Source organism: Mustela putorius, unplaced genomic scaffold (assembly GCF_011764305.1).
Source record: "Mustela putorius furo isolate JIRA1106 unplaced genomic scaffold, ASM1176430v1.1 tig00003845_pilon_pilon_pilon, whole genome shotgun sequence".
NCBI classification, from domain to species: Eukaryota; Metazoa; Chordata; class Mammalia; order Carnivora; family Mustelidae; genus Mustela; species Mustela putorius.
Genome location: NW_025421998.1, coordinates 62058189 through 62070888, shown reverse-complemented (window position 1 = coordinate 62070888; position 12700 = coordinate 62058189). Strand labels below are relative to the sequence as shown.

Sequence of the window (12700 nt, the reverse complement as noted above, 5' to 3'; positions counted from 1 at the left end):
ATTGACTTAATATTTTAACCCAGATGCCATAAGCCATTGTAAGTAACCCATGTAGGAGAAATGTTGCCTCAGCTCTTAACTATAGATTTTAAATCAGACAGTTCAAATGGGAAATCTCAATGGGACTGTAGAGTCTTTGAGAGTATTATATTTGAAAGTTGGGTTGTAATTCAAAATAAGGGCATAGCCTCAGTGCTGATATACCAGACCTCCCATACTTTGCTAAAAGAGTAAGTTACATCTTCAGTATTATAACCATATTTTACAAAATCCAAGCTGTGGCCTTAGGGTGCTTCTCAATGAAATATTGACTTTAAAGAAGTATAAGTTTGCCTCTTTGGTAAATACATGCTATAAAAGTCTTGAGGTTCATTTCTCTTATATTGCTGTTTATGTTTGTACTTTGCAAACGTCCTCTACAGTTCTTTTAATATCCTCTGTGTCTGTAGTTATTTTCCCATTTCCAATTCTCATTTCATGTATTAGTGTTTCTCCCCTTGCTTCTCTATGAAATTAGCTAATCATTTGATTATTTTGTTTCTATTTTATAATACCTTAATTGAAGTATTCATTTTTACTAATTCATTTCTTCTGCTTGAGCTTATTTTGTTCTTTTGCCAGCTCCCTGAGTTGGATGCTCTGTTCACTTATCTCATTCTGCCTGTTTAGTATTAGAAAATATAGGGGTAGGAGTTTTTTTCTTGTGAATCGCATAGACTCTGATATGCAGTATTTTCACAATCATTCCTTTCTAAATAATTTTGGTGTAGATTTTTCTTTTCCCCAAGAGTTAGTTCAGATAGAGGTGTTTATTTATATAATTTTCCAGTGGTGGGCTCTTCTGCTTTCTAGTTTTGTAATTAATTTGTGGCTTATTGAAATTTGATCAAGAATTTTTTCATTGCTTGGATTTTATTGTGAATCATTTGTCAGCTACTGTATAATCAGTTTTGTGAATGTTCACTGCTCTTGAAAAGTAGATTTATTTTCTACTTATAGGGTATAGAATTCAAACAATACCCCATACATCTACCTTATGAATCATTTAGGTATTTTATATATCATTTAAAAAATTTGATCTTTTGTAGGATGACAGATGTCTCTTTCCTTTTTTCTTTCTGCACAGTGTGAATGTTGATTCTATGTTATTTGGTTCTTGGATATTCATAACTATTAGATCGTCATAATTTATTGTACCCTTTATCATTATAAAGCCTGCTTCTTTGCCTCCTCTAATGCTTTTACCTAGAATTCAAATTTGACTTATTTTAAGAATATGAGCTTTGTCTCTGCATAGATTTTAGCCTTTCAGAGATACTTTGGTTCGGGTGTGCATTTTAAACACTGTATATAGTTGAGGTTTTTTATGAGGCCATCTAAGATTCTTTTCTTTTATTATTTGAAATCAGCTATTTTCATACCTATTGAAATAACAGGAACATTTGATCTCAGGCACCATCATATTTTATATTATGCTTTCTGTTTTTATAGCTTCTTCATAAATAGTTCATTATAGATGTGCTATTTGCCTTGTCCTATATTAATTTCTTCTGATGACTTGGAAGTTTTATATTATGTTTTTAGCTCTTCCAGTGGCTAACTTGATAATAAACATTTTATGTCCTCTATTTATTTAGATAGTATCTAATGACTCCTTGTTATAAAAAAGAGTAAACTTCTACTTCCTCTCTCCTCTTCCCCAGCACCTGATTTTTGTAGGTCTTATTAACTTGTTTAACTCTTGCAGTCTGTCCTTTATTAAGTATAGCTCTATTTTTTTTATATGTCAGGTTTAGATGATATATTCTTATGTCCAACAGATAAGACAGCTGGTGTTTATTCATTACCTCCCAACACCATTCCTCATTTTCCTTTCCATAATATAATTAACTCCTTGTTACTATTTGTTGGCTTTACTATTTCTAAGTTGTTCTGATTTTTTAAAATGAGTGTTCTATGGCGTGTAGGACATGCTGCTTACAAAAGATACTACACCTTAAACAAGGTGACTCAGAAAGGTAGAAAACACATCTGGCAAGAGCATAATTTTCTAGTTATTCTTATCTCAGTTCTCCTTAGTGTTGGTACTTTGGCCCTGGTTGATCATCCATTGGTTGGCCAAGGTTGTTCCTTGGGTGGTTTCTTCTAGAAGAGCTAATGAAACCACATATTTGCATACTTGCCCATTTTTGTACTGTTCTTATACTTGGGCCATAGTATGCTTGGGTAAAACTTTTTTTTTTTTTGGATCAAACTTTTCCACCCCGCTGCCTTTTTTAGATTTCAGTCAAATGTCTTCTACCTGTGGATATTGCTATGGGGAGGTTGGAGGCCCTGCTGTAATTATTTTCATGTGTAGGTGATATAGCTTTTTGCTTATGGCCCTAAAGGATTATTTCTTTATCTTTGAAGCCCACTGACTACTAAAATATATTTCAATAATGAGTGTTCTATAATAGCTATTCTTGGGAACTGGGCATGTTCTTTACTTCTGTAGATTCAAGTTACATTGATTTCATCTTTGAATGCTTTCCTTTTCCATTTGTTAAGTTCTCTTCTTTAGGGAAAACAGGTATTCATATGTTGACTCTCTTTTGTTTCTCATCCATGTGTATGTTTTTCCTTTAAGCCTTCTTTAACTTTTTGATCAGTGGTCTTTGTTTGGCCTGCTTTTTACATTCCTGACCTCCATACCCCTTAATGTGTTTTCATCAAGAACAGTTCTTGTTTGTGCTGCTGCCAGTGCAGTCTTCTTTTATGCCATGGTTCTGTTTTTCTCTTCCATATCTTTCCCGAGCTCCGCTAGCTCCTGTTTCCCTGAGCCCTTGTTCCTGATAATTTCAGGCATTTCTTTCTGTTCCTGATAACATGTTTGGTCATCACTTGGTGGCACTGTTTTTTCTGTTGTTTCCTATCTGTTTTGTTGTTGTTGTTGTTTGTTTGTTTGTTTCTTCCTTTATTCCCTTTTTTTTCTTCATTTGAAACATATTTTCACAGGTTTTTTTGTTGGTAGTGATGATAGTGCTGCTGCTTCTTCCTCCTCATCCTTCTCCTTTTTATTCTCCTCCTTCTTCATTTTTAAAATTATTATTATTTACTATTGTTGAATGAAATGCATTATTTTTAAACTATTTGCAGGAGGTATATGCCAGGGAGAAACCAGAGCAGCAATATTCTAAACTGCTCTTCATGGTTTGTTATGAGGCTTCTGTGATGTGTGATATGTGTGTGTGTGTGTGTATCTTCACTTCTTCCCAGACAGCAGTAGGCAACAATTGCAGGGCTGCTCACAATTCAGACTCTGCCATGCATCATCTTCTTGCCATGCCTGTGTGTTTCCTCATCCAGTGTCTCCTTTTCTACAATTCCTAGGGACTAAGTAGGGCCCAGGGTTGCTCCTCACACCAAAAAGAACCAGGAGAACTAACTCTTCAAGTTTTACCTGAGATCTGGAGCCCTAGGCCTCTTCTCTGGGGGTCTTATCTCACTCCTCTCCAATATTCACAACATTTGGCAGCCATTCCTCATCTAGTTCATTTGAGATTACAGATTTTTCCTAACATTTGTGTTTCTGTTTCTTGCTCTCCTGTTTTGAGAGGATAATTTCTGAGAAGAAAAGACACAGATGTCTTCACTATATTATCTTAAACCCAAATCACAATGATTTTTCTTATACCTCCTACTTGTAACTTCTTCCCCTGGGAAGGAAGAGTGTACAGTGCTGTGATTTTTTTTTTCTGTGATGCTTTTGTTACCCTTTCCAAACAGATACTTTTTCTTCACACTACCTGAGGAGACTCACTTAAAATGTCACCTGCCCTGTGAACTTACAATATGGAAATAATCTTTGTTTTTCTTGATTGGCTTGTTTCTTACTTATAGCTTCTATAAAAAAACTCCAAAGTGAATAATGACACACATCAAATGGAAGTTTATTACCCACTCATGTAAAGCACAGGACAAGTGTTTCTTGACTGGCAGGTAGTTTACAATCAGCAGTGATTTTAGACCCAGACTCTACATGGCTTCCATATTGCTTGTCTACGTCAAGCCAGCAAAAAAGGGAAGAACGTGAAGTAGGTATAGGAGATTTTATATGCCAGAAGTTTGGTGGAGGTACGACCCCCATCTCCTCTCGTTTTATTATATAGTACTAACTGGCAGAGATCCTGGGAAATAGTATAGCTGTGTGGACAGGAAACAAAGAAGGAAAAGGAGGGAGGTCTTATGAACAGCCAACTGCCTGACTGTTGCCCCAGCTTGCCTGTCATAAATGTCTATGTAGCCGAAGAACTTCAGTGTTTCTAATCAAATTCATCTCTTCTTTCATTCAACAAAATGCATTGTGCTCCTTTTGCAGATTGACTATGTGACTTTATTAGTCTTAACTCCTATGGTAGGAATAAGTTACTTATTTTTCTGTATTGTCCTGGAAGAAAAATATGAGTTAGTAAAAAAAAAAAAAAAAATCCGTTGTGCTGAGACTTTTGCCCTTTTAAAAAATATTGACATCTTCAGTAAAAGGAAAGAGTATGTATAATTCCACACAGGCCAGTAGTTATAGAGTCATAAAATATTGTTTCAGTCAAGTTGAATTCACCTGTAGAAGTACATCCTTCCATATTACTTTCTGCACATTTTTTCAGTTCAAAAATGTATCCATTCTCCAAAGGAAATTCAATGACTACTATTTTAAAATAGGCATTTAATAGCTCAATTAAATCCAAAAGATGTAAGTGATGTGGAGATGTGGTATGGACAAGTCCATGGGATAAGAAGTTATTTAATAGCTTGTACTTTTTCACTAATACAACCCAAATTAACGCATACACCCTAATATCCAAGTGGTTAGTGTTCACCACCTTTTCTTCTTGATCACCCCTGTAAAAATGAACCCCCAAACCAACTTGTATCCCTGCTTCATAGGGAATAAGAATGGGTTTTATTTGCTTTAGCTGAGCTGTCCTGCTAAACCATCAAAACAGTTTATGTTACAAATACTCTTTCTTCTCTTTATCCTGCCCAAGTAGAAATAGCTCAGGAGTAAATTATTTTTATCCTGCCACTTGAGAGATAATACAGTCTGCAGCAGGGTATACTCAGAAATGGAGGAGCCATTGTGTCCCATGGGAACAAGAAAGTGTGCAGAAGGAACTGAGCCACTTCAGGACTGTTCCTGAGGCCCTTGGATGTCCCTACCACCTATTGTGACCACACCATTCAGCTTCCTCAGACGCCCATTCCTTTTCCTTCCTTTCAGTAGATGTTCTGTGTGTGTGTGTGTGTGTGTGTGTGTGTCCATGTCTTTTCTCTTTGATAGCATGCCTTAGAAAGAAAAGTATTTAGTTTTTGAACCTGGTCTAGTTTTTATTGTTATTACTTTTTATGTACTATTGATTTATTTGTAATATGTATTATAATCAGAGTGTATTTGGTGTAACAAATTGGCTAAATGTTTCTCAACTCTTGACATCAATATTAGAGATACCTAAGATACCTAATATTAAAGAAACAATAATAGTTATTTTATTTATTTATATGTATTTCTCATTTAATCCTCATCATAACCTGATGTGATAGGGGTTATTATCCATACTTTATAGAACATAAAACTGAAATGTAGAGAGGGAAAATAAACTTGCTGTGATCACACAGGTAGAGGGAGAAAGGCCAGATTCAAGCTGAGGGCAGTAGCCATTAACCTGAGCAGATTCTATCCTAGTAAAATGAATCAGCACAACTTCACTCCTGTGAGAAGGGTGCCATATTCTCCCTTTCCTCTACCTGTGTGACTAAAGGATGGAGCTTTTCGTCCAGGTTTTCGAAAACCATCTCCCTCATTATTTAGACTTTCATAATACTTACTTGTTATAGTGGTGTTTCTTGGGGAGCTTGAGAATATATTGACTAGAGAATTATTACTGTCCAGCTTGAGAAGCAGAAGCAGTCATTTACTCTGTCTCTGTTTTGGTCCACATTCCATTATGGACCAAGCCCTGTGCTCAAGACCCTGGAAACACTTATCCTAGTTGTGTGTAGCGTTAGGTAGCAGCACTGGGGGTGTAAGTCCAAATCAGTCCAGTTTGAATTTGTGTCTTGGCCACTGCCCACAACTGGGGGAGCTTCACTGGCTCAAGAAAGGCTGCAGACTGACACGACAACTTGAGAACACATAGGAATTCTGACTGCAGTGTTGGCTCTGGGCCACAGGACGCATTGGCTTTTCTTATTTTCCTCGGGGGATATTTTGCTGCCTGATGAAACTTCCTATACAACACCATGTGCCTTTGCAGTTGGATGGAATGATTGGATCCCAGAGGGCTTCAGCTTCTTGGTGTCTTTTATACAAAGGAGTAGGCCCCAAAAGGACTTCTTACATAATGTAATTGTAATAATTATAATAAAGACCAATGGCCTTTGTGGCAGTTGAAGTTGCTAAATAAAATCTGGGCAGCTTCACCTACTGATCTGAATTTACTATGACCTCCTGTTTTTCTAGGGTGACAGAGAAGCAGAGCTGGGGCTGCCTTTTTCTCCTCTGTGTGATCGAAAGTCAACGATGGTTGCTCAGTCGCAAGTGGGTATGTGTTGACAGCCCTTTGGATGGAAAGAAAAAACAGAGGGGTGCCTAGAAGTAAGCTCAGATGCTCCCAGTGGCTCTTTGGCTGGGAACCTGGCTCCATTCTGCTGTACTGTGCTCATGGCTCTGGCTGGTTGGGTTGATGGAGCTGTTCCCCCCATCCTACTCCTTGGAATGTAGCTGGTTTGTGGGAAGATTAGACAGTGATGCTCTGCTATCTCTGTTATTCCCCACTAAGAGCAAAAGGGGCCTCAACTTTCCAGTGCAATGACAAGAATCAGTGGCAAGAAGCCCATTCTATTTCAACCTCTCCATTCTGCACGCAATACCGGAAGTCTCCCTGGCATTGCTCCTCAATGATGCTTGATGCTTCCTCTGGCCTTGTTTCCAGGACAGTCCCATTTCATGAATGACCCTACTTCTAGGAATGGTTCATTTTAAATGTTTCTTTCTTTTTAGAAATGTTTTAGAACCTTTTTTGGGTAAAGATAATTTTATAGTGCTGATAACCATAATATGTGTGCATTACAAAAATTCTCAGATATGAGAGAGGGTACCAGTATCACACATAAATTAACTTTCAGCAGTGCTCTTCACTTGGAAGAGTCTGAAATCACTTAAAAAAGAAATTCAAAGATTTACTGATTTTTTCCTACTTATATTTTGGGTACTCATTCCTTTTTTTCATAATAATATATTGAGTTTCTGTGAGGTGCCAGGTGCTAATGGGCACTAAAACAGATGTTATAAAAAAGCAAATACAAATTATATATGGTATCTGCTCCCAAAGACATTGAACCAGTGTTGGGTGGTATGTAGGACGTTAGGAAAACAGAAGACGTGTGAGTGTCACAGTGCTAAGGTAGAGTTTTGTACATGGTGCACTTGGGTACACAACAGAGTGTGTGGACCGTTAGAGGCAGAAAGACTTGTTAAAGGGTAATATTTGAGTTGGGGCTTAAGTAATTAGTAGGTAGTTATCTAGTTAGATGGTGTTGTTGGTTAGAGGTGTGTAAAGGGTGAGTGGAAGGGCATATACTGAGCAGGGACATTTAAAACAGTCTTGTATGGTCAGGGCATTACAAACAGCTCCATACGGCTGGAGTAGTGGGCAGAGAATAGGATGAAGTGAGCGACATGTCTGGAGAGAAAATCAGGGCATATCTAAAGAATTTTAAATAAGATTTAAAAATGTATAAATCGATGCTTTAGAATAAGAGTCTGCAAACTGTAGCCTGGGGACTAAATCTGGCCTACCACTTGATCCTATAAATGGTTTTATTATAACACAGCTAAGCTCATTCATTTGCAAATTGTCTGCGGCTACTTTTACACTACAGTGAGAGAGTTAAGGAGTTGTCATAGATTTGGCCCACAGAACCTAAAATATTCACTGCCTGGTCCTTTACAGAAAGTTTGTTAACCGCAGTTTTAGAAAAATTTTCTATCAGTAGCTGGGGGGGTTCTGAGTTAGACTAGAGGCAAGGAAATAAGCCTGGTGCCTTCTGCAGGATTATAAGGAAACAATGATGGGTGATAGGATGAGGGAGGACAGAGATTTTCCAGGAGAGGGGCAGCATGTAATATGTTAAGGATTCAGCTGGATGCAAAACTAAGGTGAAGGCAGCAATCCAGATTAAGTGGTTGGACCATGGTCCCATTATAAGGGATGGAGGGGAAGCTGGTAATTTAGTTCTGGTTTGGACCTGTTAACTTCAACTTGAATGAAAAGAAAAAGGTGAAAACAGTGTCATGAAACACTTCAGTTTTAGCTTAAGCCAGATTTATAAAATTAGACTGCAATGAACTGTCATACAAAGTTGGCCATCAGTGTTTCCTTATCAGGATACTATGGGTATTTGGGACAATGCTTGTTTTGCCAATTACATTGTAAGAATTTTAGCATCCTTCATTGTTGGGCATTAAGTGCCAGGATCACCCCCACCTCAGTCATGAAAACCAAATAGCATTTGTACAAAACACCGTATTTCCTTTGATTGGTATTTCATTTCCTTCCAACTTCCATTTGGCTGTGTAATGAACCACCACCAGTAGTTTCAGATCATATATTTTTCACTACTATGTCACAGAATACCCAGGCATTTTTGGGCCATTGAGACGGTGACTCTAACCTAACATTAATTATCAACCCAACATGGCAATATCTCCAAGTTCTAGTTCCAGATCCAGATCTGACCCCTCTCCCAGTTTCCAACCCTCATTCTTCTGGTTCTGCTTACCCTCTCTCATCTGGATATATCCCTGGCACATCAGAGTCAGCAGATCTAAGACTGAGCCCATCGTCCTTTACCCTGGCCTCAGTTTCCCCATCATCCCTTGGTTCTCTGCTTTGCTGTGGGAGGTCCCTGACAATTCCCACTTTGAAGCAGCACCCCCCCCCACTGCTGTGCTTGCACCTGTGCCTCCGTGACGCCCCCGTCTTTCACTAGCACTAAATCCCGCCTTCCTTATCTTTCCTTCAAGCTGTTGCAACAGCTCCTGAAATGATTTTCCCAGCTTCAGCCTCTTCTGCTCTCTCCCTTCATGTCCATCTTGCTGATTAACTTTCTCAAATAATAATAAAAAAAATCTAACTGTGATTCTCTCCAAACATCTCAAGGGGCTTCTAGTACACATTCTAGGTCATACCCAACTCCTTAGGCAGATCCTTAGGAACCTCCCTCCCTGAGCTGGTGACTACCTGCCTTCCCAAACTTTCCTTCTCCAACTCCAAAAATATCCTTAAGCCCCAGTCATTCCTCAGACACATCCTACATTTTCCCCATCCTCATCACTTGGCTTATCCTACCGCTTCCACCTTGAATAAAGAGACTTAGGGCTCAGCTCAAAATTACAACCTCCATAAAACTGTTCATAGGCCTCTCAGTGGGAAGGAAAATATTCTCCCTCCCTTACCTTCCCAGAGGCCATCTTTGGGCTTCTCTTTGTCCTTTTCCATGTACTCTAGGGGTCATTTTTGTGCTTAGTTAATCTCTCTTATAACGTCTTGAGGGTAGGCAGGTTGTGATCTACATCTTTGTCTCACAGGCAGCACCAACTGCAGCATTTGTTGGATGGAGGGGGCGGGTTGAATATGTGTTTCTTAATCACTTGATTGAGCTAGCTACTAGAAAGTCATAGAAAAGTTATGTAGGAGAAATGGAACTGACTCACGATATTCAACTCAAGGCACATGTTAAATGAATAAAGACCAACTTCCTCTCTCCTAATCTGATCTGGAGTTCCTCTGTGGATAAATTTTAAAAGAAAGTTAAGGTTCATCAGTTTCCATAGGAAAATATGGAAAGGCCCAATTAACATGTAGTTCCTCTGAGGTGTTACTGTCTCTCTTCAGGTTTTATTGATTTCATTGTGGAGCCCACCTTCACTGTGCTCACGGACATGACTGAGAAGATTGTGAGCCCTTTAATTGATGAAACCTCCCAAACTGGCGGGACCGGACAGAGGCGTTCAAGGTCAGTGGAAAAACTTGAAGGATGGGGGTCAGGTCAGCCTGTCTGTGAGGACAGAGTTGTTCCTTTGGGAGAGATGGGGGTATTTTATGATGATGTTTGCTCTCCCTCTCTTGTAAGGGGGATGTCTGCCTCTTTCTTTTTCTCAGAGGAGTGGAAGCTGGACTGTCTGTGCTCTCCAGGCTGGCCTGGAAGGGAGTGACCAAGATTCACACCATGACTGGTGGGTTTCCAGTGCTGGTCCTCTGCCCTTTTCTCTCTTTTGGTGCTTTTGCTCATGGCAGCACCCATCACGGCACTTTGACCTTCTGGGCCCAGGTGGCCCTTTCTCCCCATACAGCAAAAAGAAAGTACCTTGATCAGAATTCTCACAAGAAATGAAACGACTTTTATTTCTAGGTTTAGGAGAAGAAGGAAGTGGAGGAAGGAAAAAGAACCTGGGGTCAGAGGCACTTCAGTATGGGGTGGGGGCCTGGAGCTGGAGAAAAAGAGGTACAAGTGACTGGGTAACTTGGAAAAGTGGTCAGTGTCAAAGCAGGTAGTTACAGTAGGGAACCAAGTAGAAGCCCAGTTTCAAACGGGTTAGTTTCAGAGAACTGAAGACAGAATTCACGTGAGAGAACTCTGGTCATATTGAATAAGAGGATACCAATCAGCAGAGAAGAAATATGGGGAAAAGCAACCCTCATGAGGCTGAAACCTTGATTTTTATTTCCTGCTGAAAATATAGAATTTCCTATTTGTCACATATGGAAAATAGGAATCGCAAATTTCAGGACCCAGGAATTTCGCAACACAACTTCCTTCTTGGGCTCATTCCTTGGCATACCTTTTTTTTTAAACACTAACCTTCCCCTTTGGTGTGACTTTGTGTCCTCCAGTTTGAACAGCATCAGTTCAGCGGATGCAAAGCGGTCGGGTGTGAAGAGCACTGGCTCGGAAGGTAGCGCCCCCATCAACATTTCTGTCATCCCCGTTGACTATAAGAGTTTTAAGACGACTTGGACTGAGGTGGTGCACATCAACCGGGAGAGATGGAGGGCCAAGGTGCCCAAAGGTAACATGCTACTGGGGAATCTTCCAGGGGATCTGTCCAGACCCACTTAGAAAACAAGGCATTGCCACCCCTGATTTATAGGAGTTACAAAGGAAGCATGATCTCAGGATCTGGATTCAAATGGCTTGACTGGTAGGGTCCCGTGTGTGTACCACTCAGTGCACAATAGAATAAGGCAAGTCCCCACTTCAGCATGACCTTTGTGCTATCTGACTAAAATCTTCTTGTTGTTGTGAAGATCCTACCATGGATGGGCGTTATTTCTTGGTTTCTGCGAGATCACCTTGTCATTCTCATTTCATGTCATGTGACACAATGATGAGACCTACTTTCTTCCTTTATCTGAGTAAAGCCTGGCCTATAGCCACCTCTGACTTTACATGGGACAGAAGGAACTTTAATATCCTTTCAAGCATTTTTAGCCCCCTTTCATGTTCTCAACTTATCTTCAGTCATGACTCAGGGACCTTCTGAGACCAGACAAAATTTAGGTCTCTTACTCTTCTGCCATCTTGCTCCTCCCCTCAGACTGATCTGAGATGAAGTTAGCTTGTAGGCAAAATTCACTGAGGCCAACATCAAAATTCAGGTGAGAAAAGTCAGGACTCTTGGTACTATAGATAAAAAAGACTGAAATCCTTGTACTTCTTGACAGCTGAAATCCGTTTGCTCATACGCATATTCATGTTTCTCGAACACATGCTACATGATCCATACATATGACATGCTCAGCCTGTAGCCTAGGGAGGAACACATATGTGGGATAGGGGTACGATGCCATGGCACTGGATTCTGGGGAGAGACGCAAACATAGATGGCTCTTGGAGCTCAGGGAGGGGACTGACCCCAGTCAGTGAGACTGGGTGAGACTTCAACAATAGTTAGTGTTTGTTAACATCTACCGAATGCTTCCTACGTGCTGAGAGTGTGGAGATGAAGCACAGACATCCTGGTCCTTAGAGCTTACCGTCTCCTGAGGGCAGAGGGCATTCCCACAGAGTTTCCTCCAAGGGGAGGATGGAAGTTCAGATTTGTGCTTGTCGCCAGCACCCATTGGCCCTGGGCCCCAGGCCCTCATTACAAGAAAGGAGAGTTTCATCCTCAAACACAACCCTGACACTTTTATCACAGCAAGTTGAAGGAAGTGTGGGAGAGGCCGGGCAGGACAAGTTCTGGCTCTGGAGGCCCCTCATACATCAGGGGCTGCTTCTAGTGTATGACAGAAGAGACCCACCCCACTGCTGCAGTTGTTTAAAAGCCAGCTCTTGTGGCTTGTCCACAGAATCCTGCCCGAGTGGTTGCTCGTTTCAGGTGGGGCAAAGGCGCTTTTAAGGCTTTATTTATGGCGCTTTTAAGGCTTAATTGGGCCCTTATCATTTCAGGACAGATGTTGGACCCTGAGCTACGGAGCCAACACCTCTTCCATGTTTTAAATGTAGCCTCTCCCAGTCTATTCCGATGCTTGAAACATTTAAATTCTCCCTGTTGGCAGAACTTGCAAGCAGCAATTGCGGCTACTACATCATCTCAAAAGAAGCGCTCTCTTATAATCAATTACACTCATTACATACGAAAATCCAATTCCCGACA

The 12700-nt window shown here is 40.3% G+C and overlaps 1 protein-coding gene across 6 annotated transcripts in view; it reads left to right on the top strand.

Annotated features, from left to right (window-relative positions):
* Window positions 1-12700, top strand: part of PDE1C (phosphodiesterase 1C) — a 304120-nt gene that overhangs the window by 228312 nt on the left and 63108 nt on the right. For all 6 annotated transcript variants that reach the window (XR_006601374.1, XM_045062853.1, XM_004762602.3 and 3 more), the window contains 3 exons: window positions 6500-6581; window positions 9936-10056; window positions 10935-11110. Coding sequence is in view for 5 of the 6 variants with exons in the window: in XM_045062853.1 (XP_044918788.1) it covers window positions 6500-6581; window positions 9936-10056; window positions 10935-11110 (379 nt within the window). In the remaining variant the exon portion in view is untranslated. The remainder of the gene's footprint in view (window positions 1-6499; window positions 6582-9935; window positions 10057-10934; window positions 11111-12700) is intronic.